Consider the following 16,012-nt stretch of genomic DNA (forward strand, 5'->3'; position numbering starts at 1 on the left):
GTGTTGGGGATTGAACTTTACCATTATCTACATCCCCAACCCTTTTTACTTTTACTTTTTCTTTGTAATTATTTATTTGTTCTTTTTAGTTACACATGACAGTAGAATGTATTTTTTTAATTCTTAAATTTTTATTTTTTTAGTTGTAGAGGGACACAATATCTTTATTTATTTATTTATATGTGGTGCTGAGGATCGAACCCAGTGCCTTCCACATGCTAGGCAAGCACTCTACCACTGAGCTACAACTCCACCTCCTCCTTTTCTTTTTTTGGTTCTGGGGATTGGACTCAGGGATGCTTACCTACTGAGCCACATCCTGAGCCCTATTTTGTTTTTTATTTAGAGATAGGGACTCACTCAGTTGCTTAGTGCCTCACTTTTGCTGAGGCTAGCTTTGAACTTGGAATCCTTCTGCCTCATCCTCCCGAGTAGCTGGGATTACAGCTTGCACCACAGTTCTTGGCCTGAAGGGAAATGGAGGAACAAGAGACAGTAAGCGAGAAATAAAAGGAGACCAGGCAGAGATACAAATGAGAGTTTATTTGTAAGAGCTGACAAATAAAGGCCATCTTTCTATAGGAGAGTGAGGCAAAACAGGCTTGAGTTCTGGGACTTTTATGTGAGAGGCTCAGGAATCACAACCAGGCAATCCTAGTGCAGGCAGTTAGGGGTTGGGTTGGTATAAGGGAGTGGTGAGACTTTCTCAGAAACACCAGGGAGGGAAAGTGAAACTTTTCCTTAAAATGGTGGCTGTCACTTAAAATGGCTAGGCAGATGTTAAGCAAGGACCTTACACAGCCAATATATATTTTTTTGAGTTTCTTAGACCCTCACTAAATTGCTGAAGCTGGCTTCACGTTTGCAATCCTCCTGCTTCAGCCTCCTGAGTTCTGGGATTACAGGCGTGTGCCACCATTCCCATTACTTTTTATTTTGAGACAAGGTCTTGCTAATTTTTCCAGGCAGGCCTTGAACTTGCCATCCTTGTTCCAGATAGCTTGGATTACAGGCATGTTCCATGAAGCCTGGCATCATTCAACAATTTTGTTGTTGTTGTTGTTGTTGTTGTTGCAGGGATTGAACCCATGAGCACTTAACCACTGATCCACATCCCCCAGCCCTTTTTTATGTTTTATTTTGAGACAGGGTCTCTCTAAATTGCTTAGGCTAGCTTTGAACTCATGATCCTCCTGCCTCAGCCTCCCCAGCTGTTGGAATTATAGGTGTTCGAAACCATACCCAGCTCATTCAACAAAATTCTAGTGGACATTTTTTTGGGGAGGGGGTATCGGGGATTGACTCAGAGGCACTCAACCACTGAGACACATCCCCAGCCCTATTTTGTATTTTATTTAGAGACAGGGTTGTACTGAGTTGCTTAATGCCTCACTTTTGCAGAGGCTGGCTTTGAACTCATGATCTTCCTGCCTCAGCCTCCCTCCGGAGCCACTGGGATTATAGGTGTGTGCCACCACAACCAGCTCTAATGGACATTTCATTCATGATTGTGACGGAGAAATGTGTTCTATTTGGATCTGATTATCAGGGTCATTTGGAAAGCTATGTCTCCTGTTGTATATTAAAAAACTTTCCCATTTGACAGATTTTTGTTTGCTTTGATAAAATTTCTATTATTCCAAGTCCTGTGACTTATGGAATACCTTTGATGTACATACTTGATGCCCTCTCTATAAATTACTTCGTTTTAGTGTCTTCCCCTACCCATCTACACGTGATTATCTATCACTATGGAATGACAATTTTCTAAGTGGAGGGGATAAATTGCTCTTTGCCTTCATGAAGCTTACATAATAAAAAATGTTGAACCACGAATTACCCATATATTAATGTTTTAATGACCAGGGTTTGTTTTTGTTATTTACTGATTTATTTAGAGATGGGGTATTGCTATATTTCTAGGCTGGTTTTGAATGCCTGGGCTCCAGAGATCCTTCATAGGCTGGTTTTGAATGCCTGGGCTCCAGAGATCCTTCCTGACTTAGCTTCCCTAGTGTTGGGAGTACAGTGTGTGCCACCACGCCCCACTCAATGATCAGTTCTTTTTTTTTTTTTTTAATACCAGGGATTAAACCCAGCAGCTTGTAAACACTGAGCCACATCCTCAACCTCTTTTTCTATTTTTTTTCGGAGACAGGGTCTTGTTGAGTTATTGAGGTTGGATTTGAACTGGCAATCCTCATGTCTCAGCTTCCTGAGCAGCTGGGATTACAGTGTGCACCATAGTGCCCGGCTTCAGTGACCATTTCTATGAAGACACATGGAATACCTATTCTAGTGACATCTCAGGAAGTCTTCCCACAAAAGGACAAACCAGCAGAGATTCAAAGGACAAGTAGGAGTTGTTGGAACAAGGAATAAAAGAAAGCATCCCAGGAGGTGGAATAAGTCTTTAGAAGAGACTTTGTGCATGTGAGAAAGAAAAAGCCAACATGAAACTGGAGGTCTATGAGACAAGGGACAGAGTCATAAGATAATGCTGGAGAGGCAGATGGGTTGGGATGGAGTTGCCTTAGGTCTGGCATAAATTGTGAAAGATCTGGATCTCAAATAGATTAAGCAAGATGAGAAGGAAACAAAATTCCACAAGTATTTATTAGGACTGATGAATGCAACTTTCATATATAATATATATAAAATATATATATTATATTTTACTGTGGGTTGAGAGTCACCAGAGGATTGTGAATTCAAATTTAGGGAATTGCTAGAAATATTTTAAAAATAAATTTTTTTAGCTTAATTGTAAGGCACTTTTTTACGGGTGAGGTGAGCGCTCTACCACTGAGGCACCACCCTAGCCCCTGCACAGTGCTTTTCTAGTATTCACAAGGCCCTGAATGGGATCCCTAGCACCGCAAAACAAACAAAAAACAAACAACCAACAACAATAACAAAAAACCCTTCACAGCACCCCCAAACAAAACAACTGGGTGTGCTACCATGCACCTATAGTCCCAGTTACTCAGGAGGCTTAGGCTTGGTCCCCAGTCCCTGACCCTGCGAAGTAGAAATATCAGAGGGCATCACAGATAAGTAAGATTAGTATTATTTCTTCCCAAATTTATTTTGTCCTATGACTTAAGGTAAAAAGTGATTTAAATCTGTATTCTGAATATTAAATTATGGGACATGCTTAACGTAGTGCCTTGCACATATTATATATGTTTATTTATTTAGTGTTTGGCTCAACAAACAAATGGCCTTGATGATGGATATGGTCCCTATGTCTCTGATGATTTAAAAAAATATTTTTTAGTAGTTCTGCTCTGAGGTAGATTGATTATCTCTGCATTTAGCTGGTGGCTGTACTTGGGCTTGTTTCTCTAGTGTGAACCTTCTAGAGGGAAGGAGATTACCTGACAACATTTCTGTTATCATCCAGTTTTCCTAGTGGGCAAGCCCCAATGCATAAGCACCTTTCAAGGTTTGGCTTGGCTACATTATGTTTACTAATGTCTTATTCATCCAAAGCAAGTCATTAAGGATAAATTCATAATTAAGGGATGGATATGTAAAGCTTGATAGCAAACAAGCAAGGATAAAAACTATTACCATTTTTGTAACTACCATACACCTTGAGAAGAATTCTGGCACCATTACTGAGCTTTTCATGCTACAAATGCAAAATAACATTAGGTTTCCCAGCAAATCCCGTTCTTCAAACTATCCTACATTGTCACTGAAATAGGTTGAACCTATCTCAGCTTTCAGACTTATCTGGTTGCAGGGATCTTCTTTTCATCCCCAACCCCTTAATTTTTTTTTTTGGAAACAAGGTTTCAGGTTATACATACTGGCCTTCAACTTTCAGTTATCCTACTGCCTTGGCTTCCCAAATAGTTGGGATTACTAGTGTGTGCCACTGTGTCTGGCTAGAAATGTGTCTTATATTGGGAATGTGGATTAGTGGTGGAAAACATAAAACTTTAAAGCCTATACTGGAATCCATTGAAAAAAGAACAAAATTTTGAGGTAAGTGACTGACAAGGTATTATAAGCTAAGTGCAATGTGAAAGTAAAGATGAAAAAAAAAAGTTAAAAAAGTTGGCATTATGGGGGCTGTAGCTCAGTGGTCGAGCACTTGCTTCCTCCATGTGAAATACCGGGTTCGATCCTCAGCACCACATAATTAATAAAAGTATTCTGTCCATCTACAACTAAGTATTTTTTTAAATTGACATTACGAAGTTGAATATTTTGCATACCCTATATAACAGGAAAGCCACTTTGAGGCGATTACTAAAAAGAATAATTTACACATGTGTATCAGGGGACAGGTACAAATAATTTCATAATAATACTTGTTCAATTATCAAAAAAGCCACATAAACCTAGAAACTGTTCAAAACCCTCCACCAGCTTGAGGATCTTGGTCTTGCAGCCCATTTTCCTTTTCAAATTGAGTATACAGTAGACCAGCACCACCTGCGCCTCGAGGGCGCACACGCTGGCCAAGACTGCCTAGTCCATGCACAGGCCCTCGGGCTCATCTCGTTGAAAAAACTAGCGGCCGCTCACTCGACAAGGCCGCCAGCCTCCGAAGCGCGGGAACAGAAGGAGCCGCGGAGCCGCGGCGCGCCTCTCACTGCAGCTCTGCGTGGGCCCCGCCCACTGGAGCCGAGTGGGTGGGGCCCTGGTGCGGGAGGCGAGGCGTCGGTCCCGAGCCCCGGAAGGCGGCGTGGCTTTCTCACAACCTGGGTCTGAGGGAGAAGAACTGCGCTAATTCCCTCTGCTAAAGTCTAGTAGGCAGAGTCTAGCCCAGACGACATCGGATTCCAGTCGCGGCCCTCCCAGAAACCAGTCCCCGCCTCCCGGGCCTCAGCCTCTCTGGACTACAGCCCCCAGTAGGCTGCGCGGCCGCAGCGTGTGACTTGCGCAGTAGCGTCCGTTGTAAAGTGCTATGACAACAGGGCGAGGATGGCTTGGAGTTAGGCTGGACTTGGGAGGTGTCCCTTCCGCTGGCCAGCCGTTTTCTGCTCTCTCGCTCACGTTGCCTCCTGCATCATTTCCTCCAGTGTGTGAGCAGCGGGACTTACAGTTGTTCTCGCCTGCCAGTCTCTTCCAAGGGATAAGTGTTTCCCCTACTTGACTTTCGGGGGTGATGGGGTACAGGGGAGCTTCTTGGGGAACATCTCTAACTCTGTGAAGCTGGTGATGCTACCTGCCAGGGCACTCTCTTAGCCCGAAACGTACAAGTTAGAGCAGGAGAACAAGAAGGGATAGTAAAGGGCTGCTGTTCTCTTTCACCTTCTGTGCTTCATCACTGGGGTCCTCCTCAAGGAGCTCTTAGAGGGAAGTTTGCGGACAGAGGGTTTGAAGGAGGGTGAGAGTCCACTTGGCAACAGGTAAGAAATATGTCTGGAATTCAACTTGTGGTGCACGATTGCCTTTTCCATGTTTTGTTTTGTGGATAAGACATCTTGTTATGCCATGTAATGGTTTTGGGAATGTAAGGTGATCCGTTCTTAGGAAGAATGTTTGTATTTAAAGAAGAGCAACAAAGAGCAAAAGTGAGTGAGATTCTTTTGAGAAAAAGGTGTTTTTTTTTGTTTTTTGTTTTTAAGGGATGCCATTGAAGGAGTCACGTGATGCATGAGCATCCTTCTGTAACATTTCTTTTTTTCTTATTAGTTGCTCAAGACAATACAATGATCTTGACATATCATACATTTGATTCAAATAGGGTATGAATTCTCATTTTTCCACGTGTACAGATTGCAGGATCACGTTGGATATATATCCATGTGTATACATACAGCATTCCTAGTGTCAGTTGTATTCTGCTTCTGTGACATTTCAACAGGTCTTGTGAGCAAAGCGTTAAAGCAGTTCTTAGTCTGTGACTCAAGGGGAATGCATGTACTAATACCTCCTAATTCTTCTTGCAATAGGATTACTATTTCTCCTTCTCTCTTTACTTTGTAGACCACAGCAGTTTAAATGAACTAAGCTGATTTTATCAGCACCTCTTCCCAATAAAGCTCAGCAACCAGCTTCCAATTTCCTGGAGAAATTTTATAGATTTTTTTTTTTTTTGGTATCTTAGTTTTATTTTAAATGGGAAATAATTTCTCACACACACACATCTTACATGTGCACACACATAATACAATTTGGAAGATACTGAGAGGCGGAACTATGGGTCTTTTTTTTTTTTTAAGATGACATGATTTATTTTGTAAACTTACATGCTGGTGAGGAGCATGGAGCAGAGCTGCTCACATGGTGGCACTAATTTGCAGTCCCACCAGCAATGTATGAGTGTACCTTTCCCCCCACATCCTCAATATTAATTATTATTTTTATTCTTGATAATTGTCATTCGGCCTAGAGTGAGATGAAATCTCAATGAAATTTTGATTTGCATTTCCCTAATTGCTAGAGATGTTGAAGATTTATTCATATATTTGTTAACAATTTGTATTTCTTATTTTGAGAAGTGTCTGTTCAGTTCCTTAACCTGTTTATTGTTTGGGTTATTGTTTTATGTTTTTTTTGCTGTTAAGTCTGAGTTTTTTGTATATTCTTGATATTAATGCCCTATCTGAGGAGCAGGTGGCAAAGATCTCCCATTCTGTAGGCTGTCTCTTCATGTGCTTGTTTCCTTTGCTGTTCAGAAGCTTTTTAATTTGATGCAATCCCACTTATTGATTTCTTTTTTTGTACTGGGGATTGAACCCAGGGGGCTGAGCCACATCCTGAGATTTTGCTAAGTTTTTTAGGGCCTTGCTGTGTTGCTGAGGCTGGCTTTGAACTTGTGACACTCCTGCCTCAGCCTCTGAAGTTGCTGGGATTGCAGGCATGTACCACCATACCCAGCCCAGTATTGATTTTTGATTTTATTTTTGAGCTTTAGGAGTCTTGTTGAGGAAGTCAGTTTCTGTGCTGACATGGTGGAGTGTTGGGCCTACATTTTCTTCTAGCAGTTGCAAAATTTCTGGTCAAATTCCTAGGTCTTTGATCTACTTTTAGTTGACTTTAGTGCAGGGTGAGAGATAGGGTTTAGATTTCATTCTTTTATATGTGGATTTCCAGGTTTCCCAGCACCATTTGTTAAAAAGGCTAACTTTTCTCCAACTTATATTTTTATAGGTGTTCCATTAATGGGACAATGGGTTGTAGTGGTTTAAGGGAGATTATATCTCAAACTATGTATTTTAAAAAGGGTTACAGAGCCAGGCTTGGTGTCCATGCTTGTAATCCTAGCGTCAGAGTCTATCTCAAAACAAAAAGTGGTGGAGGGTTGGGGTTGTGGCTCAGTGGTAGAACGCTTGCCTAGCATGCATGAGGCACTGGGTTTGATCCCCAGCACCCCATAAAAAAACTAAATAGACAAAATAAAGGTAATGTGTCCATCTACAACTAAAAAATATTTTAAAAAAATGGTAGAGATGTAGCTCAGTTGTACAGCATCCCTGAGTTCATTAACTAGTACCAAAAAAAAAAAAAAAAAAAAAGAAAAAGAAAAAGAAAAAACTCTGTGGAGGTAGCTAACTGGTAGAGTGCTGGCTTTGCTTGTGTGAGGCCCAGTGGTCAGTATCCCTAGTACTGAAACAATATAAACACAACATTTTCCCATATCCTGCCAAAGATTACTTTCAGGAGCTGGGGATGTATCTCAGTGGTAGACTATTTCTCATGTGCAAGGCCCTGGGTTCAGTACCCTACACCACACACACACAAAATGCTATTAGTATTTTGGGGGGGTCTCATTTAAATTCTCAAAATATAAAAATATAAACAGAGCTGGGATGTATGTGGCTCAGTGGTTAAGTACCCCTGGGTTCAATCTCTAGTACATGCCCCCCGAAAAAAGTTAAATCTGGAGGTTGAAAGTCGTATTTGTAATTTGGTTTTTCTCAGAACACATTACCATTACCACCATCACAGTTATTACTACTGCTATTTCTACTACATTACTAATGGCATTTATCTGATATTTATTGAGTGCTTATTATGAATTGGGCATCCACAAAAAAAATTACATGTATTAGGCTATTTCATTTCTTTTCCTTTATTTTTTTATTTTTTTATTTTGTACTTGGGATTGAACTCAGGGGCACTTGACCACTGAGCCACAACCCTAGCCCTTTTTTGTATTTTATTTAGAGACAGGGTCTCACTGAGTTGCTTAGCATCTCGCTTTTGCCGAGTCTGGCTTTGAACTTGTGATCCTCCTGCCTCAGCATCCTTCACCTGGCTTCTTTTTTTTCTTTATTTTATGGTGCTGGGGATTTTATGCAGGGGCACTGTTTCTCAGAGCTAAATCCCCAGTTCTTTTTATTTTATTTTTGAGACTGAATCAGTCTCATTCAGTTGCTGAGGCTGACCTGGCTGCTATTTTTCTGCCTTAGCCTCCTGAAATGGTAGGAGTTTGTGGTCATGCGTGGCTTCATTTGATTTCTTTTCACTTTTTTTTTTTTTTTTTTTTGTGTGTGTGTACTGGGTATTGAATCCAGTAATGGGGCTTTCTCACTGAACCATAGCCCCAGCCCTTTTTATTTTTAATTTGAGATGGTCTCATTAAATTGCCAGGGCAAGATTGCAATATCTTGAAGTTGTAATCCTCCTGCCTTAGCCTCTGGGATTACAGGTGTGTGCCACCCTTTCTGGCTAGGCCATTTTATTTTCCCACCACTCAGAACAATTTGAAGACTAGAGGCTGAGGTACTTGCCAAAGATCATATAGCCAGAATGTGGGGTAAAGAAGTAAATCCAGGTCTGTCTGACTTTACTTCCTATGCCTTTTGAATCTTCTTCTTTTATTATTATTATTTTTTTTTGCAGGGATTGAGCCCAGGGACACTTAACCAATAAGTCACACCTCCAACCCTTTCTTAAATTTTGAGACAGGATCTTGCTAAATTGCTTAGTGCCTTGCTAAATTGCTGAGGCTGGCCTTAAACTTGTGATCTTCCAGCCTCAATCTCCCAAGTAGGTGGGATTATTGGCATGAGCCACCGAGCCTGGCTTTCAAGTCTTCCTGGAGACCCCAACACTGGGACCTTGTAATATTGCCTTTGAAAGCAAAATTCTTCTAACTTTACATGCATTTGTCATCTGTGCTCAAGTGGAAAACCCGATTCCTACTTTTTGAAATATGATGTGATACTAGCATAACCTGGAGAAAGCAATGTTCCAAAAATGAGAAATAGCGTCAGGGTCATAGCCTCCTAATTCTGGGATCTGCTTTCAGACCTATATATTTCTCCCACAATGTTGTTTGGGATTTTCACTGCCACTGCCATTCTTCTATTCTTCTTCCATATTGTGGGACTAGGTCAATGAAATTAAAATCATCTATCTCTTAAATGTAACCTAAATCTAAGTGAACTTGGTATGGAAAATAATATGTGTGTAAATAAATAAGTAATAAAAAGTAAAATGAAAGTGTCATGTGATAATGTGTTGAAGAGACTTTCTGGAGTTTAGGGGATAAAGTGAGTATCTCCCATTTATTATTTTAAGAACTTAGAAACTAATGTTTTATGCGTGTTTATAGGTCTGCACCTGTTAACTTCAAATTATTGTTTTCTAATAATTTTTTATTTTTGGTAGTGAGAATTGAACCCAGGGGGCGCTTTTAAACCAACTCCATCCCCAGTCCTTTTTATGTTTTAATTTTGAAAGGTCTCACTGCATTGCTTAGGGCCTTGCTAAACTGCTGAGGTTGGCCTGGAAATTGTGATCTTCCTGCTTTTAATTTTTAATCTTGAGCCAGGGTCTCCCTAAATTGCTGAAGCTGGGCTTGAACTTGTGATCCTCCTGCCTTATCCCCTGAGGCCCTGGGATTACAGTTATGCATTACCATGCCTGGGTAGTATAACATTTTTAGGGGTCATTCATGTTGTAGCATATGTTAGCACTTAATTCTTTTCTTTGTTTATGATCATATGATATTATGGATATGCCACCTCTTCTTTATATATTCATCAATTGGTGGACATTTGGGTTGTTTCCACCTTTTGGTTATTATGAATAATGCTACTATAAGCATTCGTGTGTAGATTTTTATATGGATATGTTCTTATTTCCCTTTAATATGTAGCTTGGAATGAAATTGCTGAATCATGTCATGATTTGTGCTGCTAAAACTCCATACTACAGATTGAGTTATTTATAAAAAATTAGAAATTTATTTTCTTGCAAGTCTGGAGGCTGGGAAGTATAAGATTGAGGCATTGGTATCTGTTAAGGACTTTTTTACCTATCACCCAACTATCTCACTTTTTGATTTTTGATTGTGCGACTATGCCCTGCACCTAGTTCCTTCTTTAAAATTCAAGACAATTAACTAAATTAAATAAAAAATCAATTTATGCATATTTTGATTTTTTGATACTAGCTATCATAGTGGGTGAAGTGGTATATTGTAGTTAAAAATTTTTTTTTTTAGTTGTCAATGGACAATTTACTCAATTTATTTATATGTGATGCTGAGAAACGAACCCAGTGCCTCATACATGCTAGGCAAGCGCTCTACAACTGAGCCACAACCTCAGCCCCAGTATATTATAGTTTGGATTTGCATTTTCATGGTTAATTGTATTAAGCCTCTTTTTATATGCTTATCTCCGTTTGTATATCTGATTGAAAGAAACATCTATTCAGAACCATTGTCCTCAAACCCCCTCCTCCCTTTTTTTTTTGTGCTGAGGGTTGAATCCAGGGACATGCTTGGTGTGTACTCTACTATTAGGGTACATATCAGTAGCCCAGTGTTTTTTTAATTTGTTCTTCTTAGTTATACATGACAGTAGAATGTATTTTGACATATCATACATACATGGAGTATAACTTTCCATTCTTGTGGTTGTATGAGATGTGGAGTTATGATGGTTGTGTATTTACATATGAATATAGGCAAGTTATGTCTGTTTCATTCTACTGTTCCTATTCCCATCTCTTCTCCCTTCCCTGCATGCCCCCTCTGTTTAATCTGGCGGACCTCTCCTCCTCCTTCCTTCCTTGGCCTGTTGTAAGTCAGAAGCCTGTATATTAGAGAGAACATTTGGCCTTTGGTCTTTTGGGATTGGCTTATTTCATTTAGCATGATAGCCACCATTTCCATCCATTTACTGGCAAATGATATAATTCCATTCTTCTTTATGGCTGAGTAATATTCCATTGTGTATATGTACCACATTTTCTTTACCCATTCAACTATTGAAAGGCACTTAGGCACTTAGGTTGGTTCTATAGCTTAACTATTGTGAATTCAGGTGCTATGAACATCAATGTGGCTGCATCACTCTAGCATGCTTATTTATAAGTCCTCTGGGTATATGCCGAGGAGTGGGGTAATTGGGTTGAAAGGTGGTTCCATTCCAAGTTTTCTGAGAAATTTCCATGCTGTTTTCCAGAGTGGTTGCACCAATTTGCAGTCCTACCAGCAATGTATGAGTGTATCTTTTCCCCACATCCTCACCAACATTTTTGTTGCTTGTATTCTTGATAATTGCCATTCTGACTGGAGTGAGGTGAAATCTCAGTGTAGTTTTGATTTACATTTCTTTAATTGCTAGTGATGTTGAACATTTTTTCCATATATTTGTTGATTATTGTATTTCTTCTTCAGTGAAGTGTCTGTTCAGTTTCTTAGCCCATTTATTGTTTGGGTTATTTGTTTTTTTTGGTGTTAAGTTTTTTGAGTTCTTTATATATATTGGAGATTAATGCTGTATCTGAGGTGTAAGCGGCAAAGACTTTCTCCCATTCTTTAGGTTCTCTCTCCACATTTTTGATTGTTTCCTTTGCTCTGAAGAAGCTTTTTAGTTTGATTCCATCCCATTTATTGATTCTTGATTTTTATTTCTTGCATTTTAGGGGTCTTTTTAAGGAAGTCAGTTCCTAAGCCAACATGGTGGACATTTGGGCCTACTTTTTCTTCTCTGAGGTGTAGGGTCTCTGGTCTAATGCCTAGGTCCTTGATCCACTTAGAGTTGACTTTTTTGTACGGTGAGAGATAGGGATCTAATTTCATTTTATTACATATGGATTTCCAGTTTTCCCAGCACTATCTGTCTCTTCAATAAATATTTTCTCCAGTGCATGTCTAGTATGAGATAACTATATTTATGTGTGTTTGTCTCTCTGTCTTTTATTCTGTACCACTGGTCTTTGTTTCTGTTTTGGTGCCAATACCATGCTGTTTTTGTTACTATAGCTTTGTAATATAATTTAAGGTGTGGGTATTGTGTTGCTTCCTGCTTCTCTTTTCTTGCTAAGGACTGCTTTGGCTATTCTGGGCCTCTTGTTTTTCCAAATGAATTTCATGACTGCTTTTTCTGTTTCTATGAAGAATGTCATCCAAACCTTAATAGGAATTTCATTAAATCTGTATAACATTTTTGGGCATTATGGGCATTTTGACAATATTAATTCTGCCTATCCAAGAATATTGAGAGATCTTTACATCTTCTATGTTCTTCAGCTGCCCACTTTTAATTATATTTTTGTCTTTTGTTATTGAGTTGTATGAGTTCTTTGTAGGTTACAAATGCAGCTTCAGTTGTCTGATATATGATTTGCAAACATTTTCACCATTCTGTGGGTGTCTTTTTTATCTTGTTGATGGGTCCTTTGAAATACAAAAGTTTTAAATTTTGATGAAGTCTACTTTTTCTTTTGTTGTTCATGCTTTCATGAATCTGTTAAATCTGTCATGAAAATTTACTTAACCATTCTTCTAAGAGTACTTTTTTGTTTGTTTGTTTGTTTGGTACCTGGGATTGAACTCAGGGGCACTCATTCACTAAGCCACATACCAGGCCTGTTTTGTATTTTATTTAGAGACAGTGTCTTATTGAGTTGCTTAGTGCCTCACTTTTGCTGAGGCTGGCTTTGAAGTTGTGATCTTCCTGCCTCAGCCTCCTGGGCTGCTGTGATTATAGGCATGGACTACCACGCCCAATTATTAATACTTTTTAAAAAGAGATTTTTACTCAGAGGATGTAGCTCACTGGTAGAGTGCTTGCCTAGAACAGGCAAGGACCTGGGTGTAATTCCCAATATTGAACAACAACAACAACAAAATATGTTTGGTTTAAACTACACATTAGCTTACATTTAGGCCTTTGATCTAGTTTGAGTTCCTTTTTTGTGTATTTGAGATAGAAACAGGGAGACAAGGAATGGGTCTTATTTCAAATACTAGAGACTATTGTTGTTCCTACTGAGTTTCAGTAGATTTTTTTTTTTAAATCTTTTTCAGTGCTAGGAATATAACCCAGGGCTTCACACACACTAGAAAAATGCTCTACCACTAAGTTATATCCCTAGACATAGACCTTTATTTTCTTTGAATAATGTTTTTTTGATATATGCTTTAAAAAATATATATAGTTGTTGTTTTAGTTGGATACAATACCTTTATTTTATTTATTTTTATGTGGTGCTGAGGGTCGAACCCAGCGCCTTGCACATGCTAGGTGAGCATGCTACTGCTGAACCACAACCCAGCCCCTGACATATGCTTTTATGTCTTATTTCCAGAGACTTGAAATGGTTTCTTTCCCTTTTGGTAATGAGGTTTGAACCCAGGGGCTTTATAACTAATCTATATCCCAAGTACTTTTTATTTATTTATTTATGGTTTTGGTATTGGGGTTTGAACCCAGGAATGCTGTCCTTTTTATTTTTTACTTTGAGACGGGCTATCACTAAGTTGCTGAGACTCTTGCTAAATTAATGAGGCTAGCCTTGAACTTGTGATCCTCCTGCTTCAGCTTCCTAAGTGGATTACTGATAAACCTGGTTAAATGGTTAAAATAATTTTCACGGACATTTGGTTTATGGAGTTTATCATATGCCATGCTAAAAATGGAACCTGCCAGGTGATGTGATCAAAGGCCTGAAATCGTAGGGACTCAGGTGGCTGAAGGAAGATTACAAATTCAAGTCTGGCCTGGGCAATTAATTGATTCTGTCTCAAAATAAAAAATAAACAGGGCTAGGAATGTAGTTTAGTGTGACAGCTCCCCTGAGTTCAATCCCCAGTACAGAAAAAAAAAAAAAAGGAAAAAATCCCTGATTTTGTGTTTACTTTTTTAGGAACACAGCTACTGTTTGTAAAGAAAGTTTTTTGCAGGTATATTTTCTTTGAAACAAAGGATTAAGTCTTGTGGATAAACAGGGATATTCAGCAACCTTAAATCATACATATTTGCTATAAGATCTCTTTCTCTCTCTTTTTTTTCCCTAGTGCTGGGGATTAAATTCAGGTCCTTATGCTTGCTAAGCAAGTACTCTACCATTGAGCTGCATCTCTTGCCCTTTATTTTATTTTATTTTATTTTTTGGTAGCAGAGATTGAACACAGAGGTGCTTAACCACTGAGTTATGTTCCCCATCTCTTTTTATTTTTCATTTTGAGGGATCATACTGGGTTGCTTAATCTCACTAAATTGCTGAAGTTGTCTACTATCCTCTTGCCTCAGCCTCATAGGTCCCTCAGATTATAGGCATGTATACCATGCCTGGCTCCAGCCCTTTTTGAGTCAGGGTCTTGCTAAGTTACTTAGGCTGGCTTTGAATTTGCTATTTTCCTTCTTTAGCCTCTCAAGTTACTGGAATTACAAGTGTGCACCATTATGCTGGACTAGATTTTGAATCTTGATCATGCAAAGCACTTTTTTTTTTTTTTTTGTTCTTTGTACAGTTCTTTTCTAGATTATAGAATTAGTTCAACCTGAGTGAAACATTTCTCAGCCCAGTTTACTAGTGGCATTGTAAAATACCTAATTAATGTGGATTACATTCACTTGGATTTGTAGTTTCATGTAAGTGTACCAAATACAAAAAATCAAAGTTAAATACATAAATGTTAATCTCAAAGGTATCCAAATTTAATTTGTTATGCTTTAAGTGATGATTAATTCATAGTGTGAAATAGATTTTTATTATAAACAAATGCTTTCTTTTTAGAGTGAAAGAAAATGTCTTTATTTAAAGCCCGTGATTGGTGGTCTACTGTTCTGGGGGAAAAAGAAGAATTTGATCAAGGCTGTTTGTGTTTGGCTGATGTTGATAATAGTGGAAGTGGACAAGGTAAGTAACTTGTGCCATGCTTCTGTTTTTTTTTGGTGGTGGTGTGGCATTGAACCCGGGGCTTTTCTCACATTCTAGACAAGTGCTCTAGCACTGAGCTATAGCCACAGCCATCATGACTATGCATCTTTAAAATTTTTAAAACTTTAGAGACAGAAAATATAAGTGATCTTCCTTTTAATTTTTTTATTATTTATTTCATTTAATTAATTAATTAATTAATTTGGGTACTGGGGATTGAACTCTGGGGCACTCGACCCTGAACCACATCCCCAGCCCCATTTTTTATTTTATTTAGCGACAGGGACTCACTGCTTAGTGCTTTGCTTTTGCTGAGGATGGCTTTGAACTCATGATCCTCCTTCCACAGTCTCCTGAGCTGCTGGGATTACAGGCTTGCACCACTATGCCTGGCTATTTATTTTATTTATTTTTTCTTGTGGTTCTGGTGATCAAAACCCAGGACCTTTTGTATGCTAGGCAAGCATTCTACCGCTGAGCTATACCCTCAAACTTTGACTTGCCTGAGGGTTGAGCCTAGGGACACCCTACCTCAGAGCTACATTCCCAACCCTCTTTACTTTTCATTTCAGACAGGATCTTACTAAGTTGTCAAACTGGCCTTGAGTTTACAATCCTCTTACATAAGCCTCCTGAGTCACTGGATTAGAGAAGCATTTGCTACTGTGCCTAGATTGGATTTGCCCCTTTAGATATATACATTATGGAACACAATTATAATCATTTATGTATGTGTGCATGTGTGGTACTAGAGATGGAACGCAGGGATGCTGAATGACTGACCTTCATTCTGGCTTCATTATCCTTTTATTATTATGTATTCTATCCTATTTTTTTTTTTGTTTTGTTTTTATAGTTGTAGATGGACAGCATGCCTTCATTTTATTTATTAATTTTTTCATGTGGTGCTAAGGATCAA

General features: G+C 38.9%; 1 protein-coding gene across 3 annotated transcripts in view; it reads left to right on the top strand.

Moving 5' to 3' along the window:
• Positions 1 to 4,942: 4,942 nt before the first annotated feature.
• Bbs9 (Bardet-Biedl syndrome 9) overlaps positions 4,943 to 16,012 on the top strand; it is a 507,346-nt gene continuing 496,276 nt past the window's right edge. For 2 of the 3 annotated variants that reach the window (XR_011706693.1, XM_027939697.2), the window contains exons 1-2: positions 4,943 to 5,369; positions 14,950 to 15,072. Coding sequence is in view for 1 of the 3 variants with exons in the window: in XM_027939697.2 (XP_027795498.1) it covers positions 14,961 to 15,072 (112 nt within the window). In the remaining 2 variants the exon portion in view is untranslated. The remainder of the gene's footprint in view (positions 5,370 to 14,949; positions 15,073 to 16,012) is intronic. The other variant, XM_071608408.1, reaches the window with a different exon arrangement.

This window comes from Marmota flaviventris, chromosome 1 (assembly GCF_047511675.1).
Source record: "Marmota flaviventris isolate mMarFla1 chromosome 1, mMarFla1.hap1, whole genome shotgun sequence".
NCBI classification, from domain to species: Eukaryota; Metazoa; Chordata; class Mammalia; order Rodentia; family Sciuridae; genus Marmota; species Marmota flaviventris.